Source organism: Exophiala xenobiotica (genome assembly GCF_000835505.1).
Source record: "Exophiala xenobiotica strain CBS 118157 unplaced genomic scaffold supercont1.6, whole genome shotgun sequence".
NCBI classification, from domain to species: Eukaryota; Fungi; Ascomycota; class Eurotiomycetes; order Chaetothyriales; family Herpotrichiellaceae; genus Exophiala; species Exophiala xenobiotica.
Window position 1 is genome coordinate 2,494,497 of NW_013562489.1, and position 17,304 is coordinate 2,511,800.

General features: G+C 52.5%; 8 protein-coding genes across 8 annotated transcripts; 3 read left to right on the top strand and 5 right to left on the bottom strand.

Annotated features, from left to right (window-relative positions):
- Positions 1 to 503: 503 nt before the first annotated feature.
- Positions 504 to 3,124, top strand: PV05_10203 (uncharacterized protein). Its single transcript, XM_013456619.1, has one exon. The coding sequence runs from the start codon at positions 620 to 622 to the stop codon at positions 2,960 to 2,962; it is 2,343 nt and encodes a 780-aa protein (XP_013312073.1). The 5' UTR covers positions 504 to 619; the 3' UTR covers positions 2,963 to 3,124.
- On the bottom strand, positions 2,996 to 4,383 carry PV05_10204 (uncharacterized protein). Its single transcript, XM_013456620.1, has 3 exons — positions 4,067 to 4,383; positions 3,500 to 4,008; positions 2,996 to 3,440 (listed from the first exon to the last, which is right to left on the bottom strand). Exons 1-3 carry the CDS (start codon positions 4,094 to 4,096, stop codon positions 3,290 to 3,292), a joined length of 690 nt encoding a protein of 229 aa, XP_013312074.1. The 5' UTR covers positions 4,097 to 4,383; the 3' UTR covers positions 2,996 to 3,289.
- A 70-nt stretch (positions 4,384 to 4,453) lies between these two features.
- PV05_10205 (uncharacterized protein) lies at positions 4,454 to 7,109 on the top strand. The gene is made up of 2 exons (XM_013456621.1): positions 4,454 to 4,699; positions 4,746 to 7,109. The coding sequence occupies exons 1-2, from the start codon at positions 4,658 to 4,660 to the stop codon at positions 6,417 to 6,419; spliced, it is 1,716 nt and encodes a 571-aa protein (XP_013312075.1). The 5' UTR covers positions 4,454 to 4,657; the 3' UTR covers positions 6,420 to 7,109.
- PV05_10206 (uncharacterized protein) lies at positions 6,440 to 8,087 on the bottom strand. The gene has a single exon (XM_013456622.1). It carries the CDS (start codon positions 7,994 to 7,996, stop codon positions 7,136 to 7,138), a length of 861 nt encoding a protein of 286 aa, XP_013312076.1. The 5' UTR covers positions 7,997 to 8,087; the 3' UTR covers positions 6,440 to 7,135.
- A 183-nt stretch (positions 8,088 to 8,270) lies between these two features.
- On the top strand, positions 8,271 to 9,265 carry PV05_10207 (40S ribosomal protein S23). The gene is made up of 3 exons (XM_013456623.1): positions 8,271 to 8,338; positions 8,479 to 8,742; positions 8,810 to 9,265. Exons 2-3 carry the CDS (start codon positions 8,481 to 8,483, stop codon positions 8,986 to 8,988), a joined length of 441 nt encoding a protein of 146 aa, XP_013312077.1. The 5' UTR covers positions 8,271 to 8,338; positions 8,479 to 8,480; the 3' UTR covers positions 8,989 to 9,265.
- A 113-nt stretch (positions 9,266 to 9,378) lies between these two features.
- On the bottom strand, positions 9,379 to 11,619 carry PV05_10208 (uncharacterized protein). Its single transcript, XM_013456624.1, has 3 exons — positions 10,795 to 11,619; positions 9,974 to 10,739; positions 9,379 to 9,883 (listed from the first exon to the last, which is right to left on the bottom strand). Exons 1-3 carry the CDS (start codon positions 11,298 to 11,300, stop codon positions 9,635 to 9,637), a joined length of 1,521 nt encoding a protein of 506 aa, XP_013312078.1. The 5' UTR covers positions 11,301 to 11,619; the 3' UTR covers positions 9,379 to 9,634.
- On the bottom strand, positions 11,616 to 14,170 carry PV05_10209 (uncharacterized protein). Its single transcript, XM_013456625.1, has 7 exons — positions 13,821 to 14,170; positions 13,362 to 13,677; positions 13,237 to 13,310; positions 13,104 to 13,188; positions 12,844 to 13,050; positions 12,532 to 12,792; positions 11,616 to 12,480 (listed from the first exon to the last, which is right to left on the bottom strand). Exons 1-7 carry the CDS (start codon positions 13,854 to 13,856, stop codon positions 12,101 to 12,103), a joined length of 1,359 nt encoding a protein of 452 aa, XP_013312079.1. The 5' UTR covers positions 13,857 to 14,170; the 3' UTR covers positions 11,616 to 12,100.
- A 102-nt stretch (positions 14,171 to 14,272) lies between these two features.
- Positions 14,273 to 17,291, bottom strand: PV05_10210 (uncharacterized protein). Its single transcript, XM_013456626.1, has one exon. The coding sequence runs from the start codon at positions 17,169 to 17,171 to the stop codon at positions 14,370 to 14,372; it is 2,802 nt and encodes a 933-aa protein (XP_013312080.1). The 5' UTR covers positions 17,172 to 17,291; the 3' UTR covers positions 14,273 to 14,369.
- Positions 17,292 to 17,304: the final 13 nt, after the last annotated feature.

Consider the following 17,304-nt stretch of genomic DNA (forward strand, 5'->3'; position numbering starts at 1 on the left):
ATCGAGCCGCTGAGACTCTACGTTCGGAATGACAGCATCATAACGGGCGGTAAGATGCTGCCATGAAGGAATGGAATATGAATTGGTTTTGTAACACTCTGCCACTTGTTCTTTTGCTCTGACGAGGGACGATTCGGCGTGCTCTCGAGTACGTCCGGTTGTTGTTCTTCATGTGAAGACATTACCTGGGCGACGCGTCGTTGGATGGCGTGGCGTGTCCGTTGACAGCATTGTTGATTGTAACTCACAAAATGTTGGCAAAGGTGAAAAATCTCAACGGTGGAAGTTGAGAATTTTTCAAGCCGAAATAATCGTTTTATCTTGGATTCGGTTCTTGGGCAGTCCACGGCAGTCCCAAGCCACACTCGGGCACTGCCGCTTAACCCCCAGGCACCCGCCCAGCCAAAATTTTAGGCGACCTTGGCGCAATGAAACTTAACGCGTCCACCGCGTCCCTGCCCATGGTGGCCCCCATTATTCGAAAGCGGACGGGTGCGCGCCATGTCATGCTACGTGACATCGATGCCACACTTCGTACGGCGTCAATCTATTCCTCCAAATCGACACAGCATTTGCGTTACCTTTCTCATGGCTGTTCTGATGTTGAAGTGCTGTAATAATGACGAGCCCTAGCCCGCCAAAAAAGCGACGCATATCTGATTTCTTCAGACCCTACATCAACCGCACAATTCCAGCGAAGCGATCATCACCCTCGACTGTAGCGGCCAAGCAGACGCGCAGCCCTAGCCCCGACCTTGAAATCACTCGAGTGGTGTCTTCTCCCAGGACTGACAGGAGAGCGAACAGTCCTGATATAGAAATCACCCGAGTAGTGACGACACCTAAAAGCAGAAGACCACGAGCAGACGAGAAGCTACTAACGCCGAAAGCTCCTACGTTCTCACCCTTGACCGCACCAGGCTCGGGTGTTCAGTCAATTCCTTTCCGCAGTCCTCGACCCAAAGACCCTATAGAGTCCCCTTTGACTTCCAAACAGCCCTCCCTTCTTAGCGCAGACAGAAGGAGAAGCTCGCCATCACCCACGCCCATCAAACGCACTACGTTTGTCAACGCACCCACCTCGACGCAAGCAGTCTTCCGCAATGGCGAAGTAATCGCGATACGCGACTCGGACGACGATGACACGGCATCACTCGATTCGTTGGAGTCGCTAAGTGGTCTATTTGGAAGAAAGAAGAACGGCAATGTTACATCACGCTCTTCTTCCCCGGAAGTAGACGAGGAGAAGCTTGAGGCTGAGCGAATCAAGACGCTAAGCGCCTTCACGAGAGGGAGGTCCGATCCCTTGGTCGGCAAGGACAAATTGCGTGCCCTGCATGCCCGACAAAAGGCGACCAATTTCGACATTTCAGGTATTATAGGCGACCATTTCGACGACCAGGGGATTGAAGAGAAGGTCCGGCAGTCACGGACCGACTACGAAGCATCAGAAGGCCCGTCAGAACGAGATGATATCCTGGGTCTGGATAGAAAATTGCTTGCGACTGTCGCTACGAATGATGAAGATGGGCATGACGGAGTATCTAGGCTCATGGACGCAGTGGAACGTACCGAAGCTCTTTCTGCAGATCGAGTGTTCTTGTTCTTCGGCGCTGACGGGGTGAATGACTGGAAAGACGAGGTTCCTGTGCGGTATGAGTTCCCGGATGATGCGATCCCCGAAGACCTCTGGCGTGTAGGAGACGATGACTCGAGATCACGGGCTTTTAAGTCCGGGTATATCGCCGACCTCGCTGCTCAAGGACGACTATCAGACAAGGCGCTGACCTGGACGTTCGATAGCGTCGTGCTTGAACGGCAGGACGACCTAGCGAACGCGTATATTGAATGCATACGCAACTCGAGCGCTTCATGGACCAGGAATAACGTCACGGCTCAGGATGTCCAGACTGTCTTCCAGACACTGGGGGCTGATGTGTCCAATTTTCAGGACGCGGTGACGATCCATCCAAAGTACCGTGTGGCAAGCGAGCCTGTCAGGCGTGATCCGAAATATCTACTCGCGGCATTGGATCTGTTCCTGTCAATATGTCAGGACATGGATTTTTTGGCACTCAGCAAACTGACTTCGCTGGTATGTCGGTTAGCTATTGATGCCGAGCTCATGAGCGACGGTCGAGTATCTGTCAAGGTCGAGGAGATTCTCGAATCTCTGCTCAACTTGTCCGATCCTGATATGCGCTCTCACATCTTCGAGAGGATGATCGCTGATGTCGGACACCATCTGAAAGACGCCACCCTGCAAGCTCACTTGCTAGGTCACATCTTACCGGTCTCGCCCGCTGCGATTAGGGCCCGCCTGATCCTGGCGCAGACGTTCTTTCTAGGTGCTGAGAGCCGGAAGGATGGGAGTTGCCTGCCTGAGACCGGATATCTCGAGATTCTGACACAGCATGTTTCGAAGTCACTTTTCTTCAGTCCCAAACGGCACCGAGATCCCAAGAACATGGACTATACAGCCCTTCGTGCTCTGACCCATGTCCTTGACGTTGCAGTCGCTTACGCCGGTCGTCCTGCGAATTTCGAATCCCGCACAGACGAGGTCGCGTTCAACAAGTCTGTCGACAGGATGGCTGAAGCCGTCCGGACCACGCTGGTCTCGATCATTGATACGGGCGCGTCACATCTTAGCCGCACCGAGGCAAAAGCCGCTTTGCAGTCGCTCTATTGGCGTTTATTGTACAGTGTGCGGACAGAACCGCGGCCGAAGAAGAATATTTTCGACCCCAGGACGGGCCAGCTACGAGATACAATGGACTTTCGCAGCGAGGAAAGGAGCAAGAATCTTTTGCAGCGGTTTTTGAAAAAGGAAGAGATTCAAATGGAAGGCGGTACAGACGAAGGCCCAACTGATCCTGATAAGAACATGAACTGGTTAGGGTCTTCGGAACCCTCAGAGTCCGAGAGGCTGATTCGCAAGCAATTAGGCCTGAGCGAGTAATAGATGCATGCTGTATTACTGTGAATGTGGTTTGGGGAGGTTCTGAAACAATGTATTCCAAGCATGGCGTTGGTGGACAAGGTGTTATTTTGCTCCAAAGGATGCCATTACTTTGCAATATCATGGATGACTGTCAACGTTTATGTTGGCATAACAGTATGACCACACACCTGCCCTCCTGGTACAGACGAAAGGACTGGCTTCTTCTAATGAGCTCTACTCGACGCCAGACTCAATCGCAGCGTTCCCGTCGCCACAATGCTAGAGTAACAAAAGCGACTCCTGTCTCCTGTTTCAAATCTCACGTCGACTCAGTACGATACCTGTTCAATCGTGGAATCTCCTGTTTTGGTTCTCGCCGAACAGCGTGGCTCTGATGCTGGGCAGGGCATCACTCTCGCACATCCGCAACCTCTCATCAAACGTGTTGTTCAGCTCGATCTTGCCGCCGCCACCAACGACGAATACTCCGCCCGTGCTGCATGCTACGTTAGTATCACCTGTTTCCCCAAGGCATTTTGTTCTCAAAAGACTTACGATTCGTCTGGCAGCCAATTCTTCTCATCTATCACCGGCTCACACTCACTGCCCACCTTCTCCTTGTACTCAGCAGCAGCCTTTTTGGCCGCACTTTCGACCTTGTCTTTGTCGGCCTTTCTGCACCGGACTTGTACCTTCTTCTCACAAAGCATGTACAATCCCTCCAGAATCAAACCCTTCAGAATCTCCTCGTAGTTCTTGCTCTTTGCTCCAGATACGGCTATTTGGTTTCTTGCCTGCTCGAACAGGTCGTCCAGCAACGATTGCCGCGCACTGAGCACCTTTAATCGTGTCTTGTTGGCCATGGTTGAGCGTGTGATTTGCTGTGACATTGAAGCCTGCTTGAATTTCTTCTCGTATTCTCTGTCGATAGCGGCTTTCTCTTCTCGGGCCAGTCTGGACTTCTCAATGGTGAATTCTTCGTCTGCTTTGAGCTGGATCTCGCGAGCTTTCTCGAGGGCTTCTTGTCGAATGAAGGCGGTCATCTTCTTCAGCTCGGAAGCGACCTGTAACCAGTTGTTAGCATGGATTGTACCATTCATCGTACAGATATGAGAGGCGTACCTGGTCGTCCGAGAGCGGATGAGACGACATGATGGCAGATTGTAGAGCGGTAACAGCTCAACTGAGTAGGAGGAGAGGAGAGGAGGGGAGAAGTGTTGCTCTTGATAGCGAGCTTCGAGGTCGCGGATGATGGTCTGCACAGGAAGGTTTCTGCACCTTAGGGAGTCCCTCAAGCTTCAAGTGCCGGTCGCGGAAAGAGTGCCTGGTTGGATGTATTGTATGTATCCTCAATCGTACTGCCAGCAGGAGTTAAGATGGTGGTATGTGACGACGCAAGGAAACAGCAGCCAAGCTCAAGGCCGAAGCTAGCGAAGGGCTGCACCAGGCATGGGTAAATCATTGATCCAGATGAAGTCACACCAACCAGAACCGCAGTTTGTCGACCGCCACACGTCCAAAGTCTCAACCCTTCTACTCCATAAACATCCTTTACTTCCTTTAATTCTCTCCCTGTCGATGCTTTCAAGATACCAACACCACGAGCGTCACACCGTACTACGAACCTTGATGTCTGAACAATCAAGATGAATGGCTCGGCTGAGCTGACTTCACGAATGGATCGTTGTACAACCACAACCATCATCCACGACTATGGGCCAACTCGGTGACCTTTCGCCCCAGGGCACTATTGCTGCAAGTCTTTGAGGTCCTGGCGCGAGTATACCAGCTAATGAGATAGATTGGCATCCTTGTCGGCCTCTTGTCTACCTCGATCCAAAGCCTGGGTCTCACCCTCCAGCGAAAGTCCCACATCATCGAAGATGCCAAACATGCCTCAGAAACAAGAAGACCTCCTTATAAGAGACGCAAATGGCAGCTGGGGATGTTTATGTTTGTTGTTTCCAACTTGATCGGCAGCACTATTCAAATCACTACGTTACCTCTGCCGGTTCTCTCCACCCTGCAGGCTTCAGGGCTGGTCTTCAATACGGCATTCGCGACTGTCTTACTGGGTGAACCCTTCACTCGATTCTCCCTCCTGGGCACACTCTTGACTTGTTCCGGCGCAGCGCTCATAGCGACCTTTGGAGCCATTGCGGAGCCAGCGCACAATTTGCGACAATTGCTGGACCTTCTCAATCGCCGGGATTTCATAATATGGATGGTCGGGACGATGATCGTGGCAGTTGCCACTATACTGTTTGCTCATGTCCTCAGGATGTGGTCATCTCACGAACACATCACCCAGAGCCTGCCCAAGCCCGAAAGGCCGCGATCAGCATCCACAACTTCTCGCCCGCAATTGTCGCTCACACGCTCGTTTACGGCTCAACTGCCTCAGCCTGTGAAGGTCAGAGTCCACCGATTACGCCTCATTCGAGGTCTCTCCTACGCTCTTATATCTGGCATTCTGTCTGCGCATTCTCTCCTTGTCGCAAAGTCGGCTGTCGAGCTACTGGTTCGAACGATTGTCGACCACAAGAATCAGTTTAACCGGTTTCAGTCCTGGCTTATCCTCATTGCTCTACTGTTCTTCGCCTTGACGCAACTATATTACTTACACCTTGGCCTAAGATTGTGCAGCACCAGCGTATTATACCCTTTCGTCTTTTGTGTTTACAACATCATTGCGATCCTAGATGGTCTCATTTATTTCCAGCAAGCGTCAAGACTGAGTACTCTGCATGCTTGTTTTGTGGCGTTGGGTACGATTATACTGCTTTTGGGTGTCCTAGCTCTGTCATGGAGGCTGGATAATGTGACACCTGCAGAATCTGCGCAGCAAGCCATTCCACCTCGGACTCCGCTGACACCAGGACTTGGTCTGGTGCAGTCAGCCTCGGAAGATCAGAATCCATTATTTCCTGACGGACGGAAACGAAGTTCTACATCGCTTTCAAGAGAGTCCGTGGATGAGCAAACGCCACTACTGGTTGGACGCACTCGCCCAGCGACTGTCTCGGCTCGCCCTCATCCTGCAACCGACACAGAAGGCATCTGGGCGCAACTAGACGACGAAGAGCGTCAAGATGATTATCTCGCTTCTCTGCCTCGGACGCCTGGACCTTTTCTAAGTGTCAACAACTTCAAAACTCGGCGGAGAAGCGGTTCGGGCTCATCTCAAGGCATTTCGACTGGAAGTCGACCGGCCTCTTCTGGCTTACAGGACGAAAGCAAGAAAGACGCGACCGAAGCTTCCGACTTCCAGGGGAAAGGTGATGACACTACACATCGGAGAAGTAGCAGTGCGCCCCAAGTCCCCGTGCAAGCACCTTTGCAGCAACATCGGCCTATCGGCAGACATCGAAGTACATCTGTACGCTTCGCTGATGACGAAGAGGGCAAGCCAGACTCGAAGCGAGCAAGTCGAAGCCGATTTGACCGGGGCGGTGGAGATCAAAGCGATGCTTGATACAGACACGATTCTGAAGGATCTTAAATTGCTTCCCGTCCGCAGGAAGGTACATATCAGAGGATAGGCTCCTTTTACAGTCGTCCCCTATATACGACCACATAGCATGACTGAGAAATACAGAGACCAAGGGCAGAAGTTTCTCATGATGGGCAAATTGGACAATACGCCCTGGATGCCCACCCCATTGTTGGATACGACTCTACAGACACTGTCCTTGTCTTCCCGCCACCTGTGCAAGCAAAATTTCTCCCTACCTCTGAATTTTCCATCAGTGCAGGACTTGCCTCGTGAGCTTTCCAAAACCGGCCGACCTGGGAGATAATATCGAGACGTCCAAGATTTTTCTTCGATCAGTACTCCTGGTTCTGTGGCATGAGCAAGTGAATCTCCTTGCCACCTCGTATGTGCCCAAGTATGCAAGGACCCATCACTGCAATACGCTCTTCCAGTTGGACATTGTTGTGTGCTGTCGACGCCTTTAAGGCCACAGGAGTCATCCTGAATACGACTTTGCGGCAATCGTCGACGGCCCACTCCCTCCTCCGCGCGTCTCACGCACAAAGCCTGAGACTCATTCCTGTCCTGATATAGAGTCCGACTACTAACACTGCTGTGGTGTTTCTCCGATGATCGACAGTCAATCTCTTGCGGACGGTCATGTTATGTTATCACGTAGGGATGTTGCACAATGATGAAGTCTGGTCAACACCAGGTCACCTTGGCTTCCTCGTGGGCAGAGGACTATCCGTCATTCCCGTATGGTCCGTCGCCGACCCCGTCTCACTTCCACTGATATCATCCTCGGTCGACTCATCCCAGATGTCCCTCGATTCGCGCTCAACTCGTCTCATGGCGCCCGCCACCTCGTCGAGCTTACTGACCACATCTAGCACGCCGCGATTGACCTGCTGAAAGTACCGATCATTCGCCTCTCTCCTCTTCCTCGCAAGCTGGATATCCCGCTCCGTCTCCTCTTCGAGATTCTTGTTGTTCGTAAACGCGGCATTGGCATTCGCATTCCCTCGTCTCGTCTTGTTGGGACTTGCACCCTTGGCCTCGATCTTGCCAATCGTCGCATTCGCGCTGTCCACCAAGTCGTCGTGATCGTGCTCATGAAGTTCATCGGCTTCGCTCTTCGCCCATGTCTGCGCCAGGGACAACTGTGCCATGCGCAGGTCTTCGAGAGCCTTTGCGTGGCTGGCCCCAAAGACATGCGACGTGTTCAATGCCGAGACTTCGACGTCCGCGAGCGTCTTCTGCATCTCGGCCCAAAGGTTCTCGGCGCGGTTACCGTCGGCCTCGGCGGCGGGTTGACGCAGCGAGGGGCCTGAGAAGGATGCTGCAGCCGGAACACGAGAGGGTCGAGGTATGCGGTGTGAGTGTTCTGGTTCACCACCGGAGCGGTCGCCGCCCGGTAGAGCGAGCGAGACGTGCGAGGCATTTTTCGAGGGCGGGCCTTGGAACAGCGCTGGTGGCGGGAGGCGGTGGGTGTTGGTGCGGGAGATGTTGGACTTTGGCCGTTCAAGTGGTGAGGGCGGAACGTCGAGAAGAGGTGCCTTTCGGGTAGATGCCATGGTTGTTATGGCGGAGAGCAAATGCTCCCGCCTGATATTAGCTCTACGCGGACAATGTCATTAGGGGACGTGTCTGCGAGGTAAGCACTCCCGCAAGACCAGGACAATCGAAGAGTATGAACTTGCAGATGTTGTTGTATTTGCTCCGCCGCAACGAATTCTGCCAATCGAGCGCCCCCACCCAGGAGTCCACCGCTTCCAGGTGCACCGCAGGCTTGGCTGCCAAGCCCACTGAACTTTCGATATTCTCTCAGAGACATCAAATTCGCGCCGCCATCGACAACGACCTCCAGAGCCGCCCATTTCTCGATCCCAGTCAACATCTGCTTGTCACAGTAGTCAGTACGTACGCCTGATTCCGTCTCACTGCACCGGCACCCGTCCTATCACCATTTACATCACTTCCCCACGGGCGAATTCACTTCCCAATCCTCATACGACTCGATTCCTCAAAATTCTATCCAGCTAACAGACCCCTACAGAAATGACGAACAGAGGCAAGCCCCGTGGTCTCAACGCCGCCCGCAAACTCGTTGCCGCCCGCAAGGAAGGTCGCTGGGCCGATCTGCACTACAAGAAGCGTCTCCTCGGAACCGCCTACAAGTCCTCGCCCTTCGGTGGCTCCTCACACGCCAAAGGCATTGTGCTCGAAAAAGTCGGTGTCGAAGCCAAACAGCCCAACTCGGCCATCCGAAAATGTGTCAGAGTCCAACTCATCAAGAACGGAAAGAAGGTCACGGCTTTCGGTATGTCAAAACCCCCTCAGCAAAGGAGATGCATTGCAACGAGTGATACTAACAGTGAATTCTACAGTGCCTAACGACGGTTGCTTGAACTTCGTGGACGAGAACGATGAGGTCCTGCTCGCCGGTTTCGGTCGAAAGGGCAAAGCCAAGGGTGATATTCCCGGTGTGCGGTTCAAGGTTGTCAAAGTGTCTGGTGTCGGTTTGAGCGCTTTGTGGAAGGAGAAGAAGGAAAAGCCCAGATCATAGGTCAACAAAAAGAGGAAACAAGTCTCATGGCAATGAAAAGATGCCTGGCAGCCCACGACTTGAAATTAAGGCTCGTACGGTATGCTACCGGCAACCCTGTGCTTCTCGATCTTGCAGATGGAAAAATCAGGATTGGGCGCTGAATGGGACATCGTGAGAAAAGGGCATGGTCGAAAACGCCATGTTGCTCACAATTCGAACGGTCGACGGAAGGTCTACCTATTCAATAGAGGCAGGCTTTCATAGACGTCAAAATGCCAACATATTGACAGATCAATCACCAGCTCTTGTCACTTGTCTCTTGCTGCAACCTTCGCATACCGAGAACGATTCATTCCTGAACACGATCAAAAGTCGGATCCCTGCGATTTTATACAACGATCGTAGGTTGAAGAAACGTCTATTATCGGCCAATGCGATGCATACTTTTCGCCTCGCTCCCTAGGCACACATATCAAGCTGTAAGTTTTGATTGCCAAACTGCGACGACGCTATCGTCAGTATTCTTACCCGCCTCAACCCTTTTCTCCTCGAACAGAATTAATACAACTCTACACCCTTATGCAGTCTGAAGCGAATCGTCGAATCGATGCGACGTCATTCTCCTCCTCGAGAAAGAAAACACAAGACCTATGATTGCCGGGGATCAATGCATAACGTCCATAGCGTCCCTCTCATGCTCTTCCTCATCCTCATCCTCTCCCTGTTCCAGGTCAAGCTCACTCGCATTCTTCCCTTTTCTCCCTCTTCCAAGGAAGGGCGGCGTCTTCAGCCCAGTTGTCGCATCGCCATTGTTACTCACGCTCGCACTAAGGGGACTTCTAGCCTCGTCGTCTTCACTCCCATCCGGGCTCGGCGGCTGACTGTCCCTGAGCGCACGCCGACCTCGCATCATCTAGAAAGCATACATATGTCAGCACTGAGATAGACACTCACTCCCACGCTGGCTAACCCTAGGTGTATGGGGTTTGGAGGGTATACGTACCCAAGACTTAACGCCCCCAATCAGTCCCAGACTATAACCTGCGGCAAAGTCATCGCTCCGACTGAATCTACCAGGCGAATCACTTCGGCGTTCCGCACTGCCCGGCACTTCCAGATGTCTGAGGTGCTCCACGGCGCTCGCCGTCGTAGGACTCTTAATCGTCTCGCTGCTGAGCTGCCTGTTGAACGGCGACGGGCTTGCGGGCCTTGAACTCGCATTCTGCCACAACTGCCTGAGATCCCTGCCAATCTCTCCACCTGCTGTGGTCCAGTTGGTCTTGATATTTTCCCTCAGCTCCTGCACGTGCCGTTTGAGCTCGAGCTCGTTCTTCTTCAGCCAGCTGATATTCAATTCCTGCCGAGATGTGCCCCTCTTGAGCTGGCGAGCAATGTATTTCTCATAATCACGCACGATTTTCGTGATGATCCCTGTCGTAGACACACCTTCTGTCCGCTGGGTAACGAGGAACTTCCCTTCTTCCTTGATCGGGGCGTAGATGTCATCGCCTTCGGCTGCACCGTATGGTTCGTCGTCGTGGGCAACGTAGTCGATCTCATGCTTTGCCAGGAACTCAGGCGTCACGATCCAGGGACAGTTGGGTATGACCTCGTCGACCCAGCGACAGTGGCGGACGGTCTCGGCTCGTTCGGCACCAGTGAGAACGGTAAGGCCTTTGCGTTTATGTGTCTCCGTATCCCCAGTCACGCCGACGATGAGGTACGTGTTCGGGAACGCTGTCTTGGCTTGTTCAAGTTGCCGCATGTGTCTGTTGAGTATCAGCATCTCTTGTTTGCGCTGAACGGGTTACGACATCCACATACCCGAGGTGAAACAAATCAAAGACACCATCAGCATACACTCTCACAGGTCTGCCAACAGGCGGTGGGTTCGTTTTGTATCCTCCAACGGGATCCCTCAGACCTGCCTTGGGGACTTGGGCCATCGTCTCTTGTTCGCCGTTGACAAAAGCCTTGGTGACCGAGCTTGGGACTTGTTGCGTTGAATTTCCCTTCTCTTCGGTCTCATGTCCGCTCTCATCAGCAGCGCTCGAGAGCTCTCCTGCATCTTCTTGGTCGGCTCCATTCGGCTCGCCTGATTTCGCGTTCGACCGGGTGCGTGCTCGCTTACTAGGAGGCACGTTGCCGTCGATCGAGCTGCTGGAGGCATGCTTGCGAGTTCGTGTATTATGTGAGGGGCTATCAGCTAGCTCTTCGCCTGAAGCGTCGCGGGATGGTGGTTGCTGCAAGTCGGCGGCAGTGGACTTGAGTCGGTCGGATGCCGTGGTACGCTTCCGCTTGGTGGAGCTTGTGGAGGAGGGAGACGACATTGTAGGGGAGATGTTCTTTTGTGAAGAGGCGTACGAGGAATATAGAGAGGTCGCTCAGACTGGAGATGATATGGATAGTAATACGAGTCGAGGTAAGAATCGCCAAGAATAAAAAACAATTTCCAAAAGGTTCAGGGGAGCGAGGATCGAGGATGACCTCCAACCGTGGGTTATCTGGCGTGTCTGGTTAGCCGAAGTGACGCGCCGGTGGAAACCCAGATATCGTGACAGCAGGGCACGGGTGTAGATGCTCGGACAAATCTGTGATGGGAATCATGGATTCGCGGTCCTGGTCTGCGTACGAATTCCAAGGATGCCGTCACTTGCATGTGCATTGGCCCTGTTTCTACGAGATACTGAACTCCATTCATCATCTTGTTGGCGGAGCTGCATTTCGACGTCATGCCGTTTGGGAAACCGGCCGCTCAGCAATCGAGGGAAACTCCCACCCCGTCTCAGCCTTGTTGCACCAGGCACACCTGCGCTGGCTTGGCTTGGGCTACGAGCGAACAAAAACACAGAAGGCCGGGGATAAAAGAAGACGAGTCTGGGAACTAGGACAATCGACACGTCTTACCAGCCCACCCCAACATGCACAGGTTAAAAGCACCGGTCTGTCCTCCGCTCTTCTTGCTGTATCTCACTAGTATGGAAACATGGCCACATGAAACAAGTCCCCAACAGCCAACCCTTCCATGCGGTTCTAAACAGTCGTTGCTTGCATTGCAAAGATATCCTTCTTCAAAGCACCGCGGGTAACGGGTATCTCATTTAGTCGAGGGAGGGGTACCCTTGTCCAACTACTTGTTCGTCGGCTCATCGACAACGCCTTTGATTTCCGTCTGTGGTCCATGAGAAGCATCTTGATGGCTCGATTGCTGGGTTTCGTCGCTGGCCGATTGTGGTGCTGGTGTGCCTTCTCGTTCGCTTCGAGCTGAATCCTCTTCAGAAGTATCAGAAGTTGATTTCTTTACTTGATTCGCCGTGTCTTTGTCTTCTTCGCTTTGGTCAAACATTTCCGTATCGTCTGAATCTGTCAAGACCTCAGTCCCGTCTCCAAGCAGAATAATCCTGCCGCTGCGGCCCCCGAATTGCCTCGATCGATGGTCCAAATCAAGCTCATACTCGTCCGGGCTGTCGTGATCGAACTGATGCCGGACACCAGGACCACGGAATTCAGCTGTGACTTGTTAGATCAGTCTCAGGTCCCAAGGCTAAAGCTTCGACTTGCCGTACTCTGGTGGCGCACATGGACCATCACCATCTGCCACACGTTTGGCGATCATCTCGTACCACTCTTCCTTCGTTTTGCCGTTCAGAAGACCGATGACGATCATGGTCATGTTGTCGCAACCAACCCCTCCGGTCTCGCTATTGGAGGCCAGGCAATTATCCATCATGTTCTCACAAATTTGGTGCAGCTCTTGTTTTGCGGCTATTCCTCTTCGCACAAATTCAACAACAGCTTGTGAAGATTGGCAATCCCAGATACCTGCTAAACGTCAGTCCGAATTCGGGCCATAAAGTACGATCCTGGTCTCACCGTCGCAAGCAATGATCAGAAACTCATCGTCACTCGAGATCTCGTGAGTGATGACATCTGGGAAGGCCGTGACGATCTGTTGCTCTGGTGAAAGGTCGGCGCTTTTCTTGAATTCGAAGTCGCCAATGGCACGTGACAGGGCAAGGTTTCCATTGACTCGACCAAAGTCGACGAATCCGCCAGCGGCGCTTATACGAGCTTTCTCGCCTATACTAGTGTTAGCCCTGGCTGTGGAAGGAAAAGAAGGATTGTCAATATACCTTCGTTCTGTGGTTTGTGATCGAACGACAGCGGCTTCGCTCTTCCTTTGACACCGAGGACCGTACGGGAGTCTCCAGCATTGGCCTAACACTGTGAGTTGAGGTGCGGGAAGGAGTGCGAAGACAGTCTTACCACCCAGATCTTGTCCCGGGAAATGACGCCAACGGACGCGGTGCATCCGGAGACCTCGTCTTCATACCTTGAGTCTACTGCGGCTTAGCCATGAAACCATCAAATCCGTACATATAGTGTCATACCGTTCAGTATTGCACGATCTGTGGCAAGGAAACCATCTTTCAGAGCCTGTTCCATGTCTCCTTTCGAGAAAGCCTCCTGTTTTGCCACGATTTTATGTATATTCTCGCCTGCGAACTGCGCGACTTTCTCACCCCCGTGGCCGTCGTAGACTCCGAAGTATGCTAATCTTTTGTTGGCATCTGACTTTTGTGGCTTGCCATTCTCTTCAGATTGCAGGTCGAGTACGGCGGCGTGGGCATCTTCCATGGATATGCGCCATCCCTGCATGGCCGAAAGGCCATATATGAGAAGTTCATCGGCGCCGCTGTCGGATACCTGTCACAACGATGTCGTTAGCTCATGAGTCTCAAGCACATCAGGGTGCGGAAACGCGGGGGGAAGACCCGCGCCGTTGCGCCTTGCCTCTAATTCACAATGTCTGCACAAGGGTTGGGCACGGAATTGGAGCATGAACGCACCTTTTCGACCACAGGTTCGGACAGTGTCTGACCCATGCTTTTTGTGTTTCTTCAAGTTCTGACACGAATAATCTGTGTTGATGATCATGTACCGTTGGTCATTCACTGTTGGTAGGTGGGCGAAGTGACAATTGGAAGAGGGTCACAATGAAAGAGGCGGGATGCAGGGTTTGGGAGGTAGGAGGGAAAGTGGTCGTATGCAGCATTCACCGACAGACAACAGGGGAAATAAATATGACTGGTATGGATGTTTGCTGGATGCAGACAGAGTCGCGTGCAGGGATCAGAGAAGGCAGTTGAAGAAAGGCATGTCTCGAGTTGCAAGTGCAGGTTTGATTGTTGCTATGCCCGGAGCCCAGTGCGATAAATGACGAACTCGGTTGCAAATCTAGACGCTGCCTTACTAACCCTTGCCAAGCCCAGTTCACCTTACTCTGTAAGAGTCCCATCAGTCTCAATGATACCAGGTATACGTCTTGTTCTCAGGCACCTATCTGGAGTGAAAGATCAAACAAAGGTCTCTGTTACTTCATTCCGGGGCACTACCATTCAGATGAACCGGAAGCTTCCATGATGGCTTCCCTGCGCCCTTACAAGCCCTCCGTCTGCCACACTGATATGCTTCCTCCTTGAATCAGACACTCCTCCCTGTTCAGGATGAGTAATTACCTTGTCACTGGTAGTACTGCGCCTTGAATTCGAGATTTCTTCGAATGGTGCTCGCGCAGGGGCTGGTAAATGCCTGTTTGTCTGCCAACTGCTCAACCCTTCACCTGTTTTCTCAACCACGAGATCCTCGTCTGCCCAATGACTTTCAGAGGACGTCGCAGACTCGAACTGCCCACTACTCGCAATGCTCGTGTCGGCTCTGGGGCTTGGTAGATTCGCAATGAGGGAGTCCAAAGGACTGGCAGCTCTCAGAGAGTCATGAGCCGCTGGCCCAAGCCCGGACCATTTCGACCATGACGGCTCCCTCGACGTAGGCTTACCGACGTCCTCATTGCGTCTCAACAACGTGAATGGCTTTGAATGGCGGTCTGTTATCGCTCTCCCAGTGCGCTCTTGTGGTAAACCTAGCATGTGAGAAGCACCGGCGTTTGAGAACCGTGCTGTTCCTTCCAATCGAGCTCGGGCACGCTCAGTGTGCCATTGCTGCCGTCGTGCCTCAAAAGACAACACTGGATTGTTATCCTTGGAGACGACAAGTTGTGAAGGGCTTTTAGATCTGGCTAATAACTCAACGCTGACTGGCCTCGACTTATCATCTGGAGGATTTGGGAACGAGTCAAGCACCGCTGTCGTCCTCCTGCTTTCCCCCGGGGGATTCGATGCCCAGGTATCGCGCGACAGTCTGTGGTCAGAATCGGCATGTGAACGAACCAATATGCCAGCTCCATGTCCAGCGCCACTTCTTCGATTCGGAAGGCCAACAACAGATTGCCTGTCTGGTTGTCGCTTGGTTGTGAAAGAATCTCGATTCTCCAGCTTGCGGTTTGCAGCAAAGTCTTTCACAACTGACTTGCGAGACGCCTGCCTTAATGACCTTGCTGCCCCCATCGTGAAGCCATCAACGACAGAGCTGCCTTCAGCAAGCCCTCTCTTAGACAAGTCGCGCTCTTCATTCGAGAGTCCGCCAGCCTGCGATGCTCTCGAGTACTTGGTTTGCTGCGCTTGGGCAATACCTGATAGCATACCCATTTGTGACGAGTCATTTGTCCATGTTAAATCGACCCTCGGCGGTCTGACAGGTGGCTCTCGTGAAGAAGTCACAGGCGGGCCGGTCAATGGACTAAGCGGCGTCGGTAGGATGGGGTTTGGTGTATGCATGCTGCTTTCCGGGCTGTCCCCTGGCATGTGCGCTTGGTCATAGGCAGCCTTCTTCCTACGCTGTCTGCGTCTCATCAACAATAGTATAAGGCATATGACCAGCAAAACTCCGAATGCGGCAAACACTATTGCAAGGATGATGGCCGTCACAGGCCGTTTGGTGTTGTGCTTATTAGCAACTGATGTGTTGTAAGGAATGCTGGTCTTACTTGCGTGCGGCATGGCTGTCGTCTGCAAAGTCTCTGTTGAGGTGATTGTGGTTATGGTTGCCCTCTGTATGTCCACAAAGCCTGTGACGTTGGCCGTCGCATTTTCGAAATTTATGGGTGTAGTAATTGTCTCGCGAGGCAGATTCAATGGTGGTCGCCCAGACAGAGTTCGACTTTTTTCATCAAACCGAAGCCAAATGGGAGCGTTGCTCAAGTCTGCATGGATCCGTCCGTATCCAGTAAATGCGGTGTCATTTACAGTATACGAGAAGTCCTCTCCAGGAGTGATATCGATCGTCGCAATCTTGCCTAGGGATGTAGCAAGAAGGGGCTCAGCGTGCAACGATATCGTTGTGTTCGCAACGTCATCATAGATGTCCAAGACTCTAATTGTAACGTTGAGAGCGATAGCTGCGGGCGGCGTGCCACTCAGTGAGATTTGGCTTTTGTTTATCCGAAGCCAGGATGGTCCGTCAGTAGTTACGCTTGAAATTTGCCCATCTGCGATAGTCTCTCCATTGATCATGAGAGAGGAGCGGAGAGGCGGCGTCTTGAAAGGGACGCCACTTGAGATATTGACATCTTGAGAGACATCTGAGAACGCCAGAACATTGTAGCCTACCACGATATGGAAGTGAACGGCAACTTCCTCAAAGCCGGGAACATTCGACGCGATGAAGAGGAACCCATACGTCTGTGGAACCAGTGTTGGTGAAACTAAAGGTAGACTGGTGCCCTTGAACAGGAGTCCGGAAGGGTCGAAATGTATCCATGATGGCAGAGGTGAACGGTCATCCGAGACTGCCTCGTATTTGGTGCTGTGATCGATCCCGCTAAAAGTCTTCTCACTGAAGGCTAGCTCGAAAGGCTGAAGAGGATGTAGTAGCAAGGAATCGGGTGAGGAGCATGGCCCAGCTTGTCGCATTTGTGGGAGGACTGGAGCATTCAATCTTAACTTTGTCGATTCAAGCACTATCAGGGTGACAGTCGTCGATGCTGTTCCAGTGGCGTCTAAAGCAGTGAGTTGGAAAGTGTTGGCTCCAACGTCCTCCTGGAGGGGAGTCCCGGTCAGGAGCCGATTCAAGCTGTCAACTTGAAGCCATCCGGGTCCGTCCGCGATGCTATAGGAAATCTGAGGGTCACTCGACACAAAAGTAGCGGCGGCGAACTCGAAATTGTATGGCTGTGAGACATAAGCGACTGGAGGGACCTGGGAGTTGATAGGAAAGGCGAGATCTGGTATAGCTAAGGCAGAAGCCGCCACCAGCGCAAGGATGAGTGCCAGCGTGGGCGGTTTCCTTTCAACGCAAGTCATTCATAGGTTCCGACACTGCCGTTGTCTCTTCCAACAAACAAAAAGGTGTCTTGTGCTCAGTGCTGCTCATACATGAATTGATATGCAGCAATGAAGTTGAGCACAACGCGACCGTGCAGCTGCAACCACTTAG

Bases quoted from the DNA above. Each gene is read 5' to 3' on its own strand.
- PV05_10203 (XM_013456619.1), top strand. From the start codon at position 620: ATGACGAGCCCTAGCCCGCCAAAAAAGCGACGCATATCTGATTTCTTC.
- PV05_10204 (XM_013456620.1), bottom strand. From the start codon at position 4,096: ATGTCGTCTCATCCGCTCTCGGACGACCAG. The intron at 4,009-4,066 runs GTACGCCTCTCA...AACTGGTTACAG, and splicing joins ATCCGCTCTCGGACGACCAG to GTCGCTTCCGAGCTGAAGAA. The intron at 3,441-3,499 runs GTAAGTCTTTTG...CGTAGCATGCAG, and splicing joins AATTGGCTGCCAGACGAATC to CACGGGCGGAGTATTCGTCG.
- PV05_10205 (XM_013456621.1), top strand. From the start codon at position 4,658: ATGGGCCAACTCGGTGACCTTTCGCCCCAGGGCACTATTGCT. The intron at 4,700-4,745 runs GCAAGTCTTTGA...CTAATGAGATAG, and splicing joins CGCCCCAGGGCACTATTGCT to ATTGGCATCCTTGTCGGCCT.
- PV05_10206 (XM_013456622.1), bottom strand. From the start codon at position 7,996: ATGGCATCTACCCGAAAGGCACCTCTTCTCGACGTTCCGCCCTCACCA.
- PV05_10207 (XM_013456623.1), top strand. From the start codon at position 8,481: ATGACGAACAGAGGCAAGCCCCGTGGTCTCAACGCCGCCCGCAAACTC. The intron at 8,743-8,809 runs GTATGTCAAAAC...TGAATTCTACAG, and splicing joins AAAGAAGGTCACGGCTTTCG to TGCCTAACGACGGTTGCTTG.
- PV05_10208 (XM_013456624.1), bottom strand. From the start codon at position 11,300: ATGTCGTCTCCCTCCTCCACAAGCTCCACCAAGCGGAAGCGTACCACG. The intron at 10,740-10,794 runs GTATGTGGATGT...GATACTCAACAG, and splicing joins TTTGATTTGTTTCACCTCGG to ACACATGCGGCAACTTGAAC. The intron at 9,884-9,973 runs GTACGTATACCC...TATGCTTTCTAG, and splicing joins TTGGGGGCGTTAAGTCTTGG to ATGATGCGAGGTCGGCGTGC.
- PV05_10209 (XM_013456625.1), bottom strand. From the start codon at position 13,856: ATGGGTCAGACACTGTCCGAACCTGTGGTCGAAAAG. The intron at 13,051-13,103 runs GTATATTGACAA...ACACTAGTATAG, and splicing joins TCACAAACCACAGAACGAAG to GCGAGAAAGCTCGTATAAGC. The intron at 12,793-12,843 runs GTGAGACCAGGA...GACGTTTAGCAG, and splicing joins TCTGATCATTGCTTGCGACG to GTATCTGGGATTGCCAATCT.
- PV05_10210 (XM_013456626.1), bottom strand. From the start codon at position 17,171: ATGACTTGCGTTGAAAGGAAACCGCCCACGCTGGCACTCATCCTTGCG.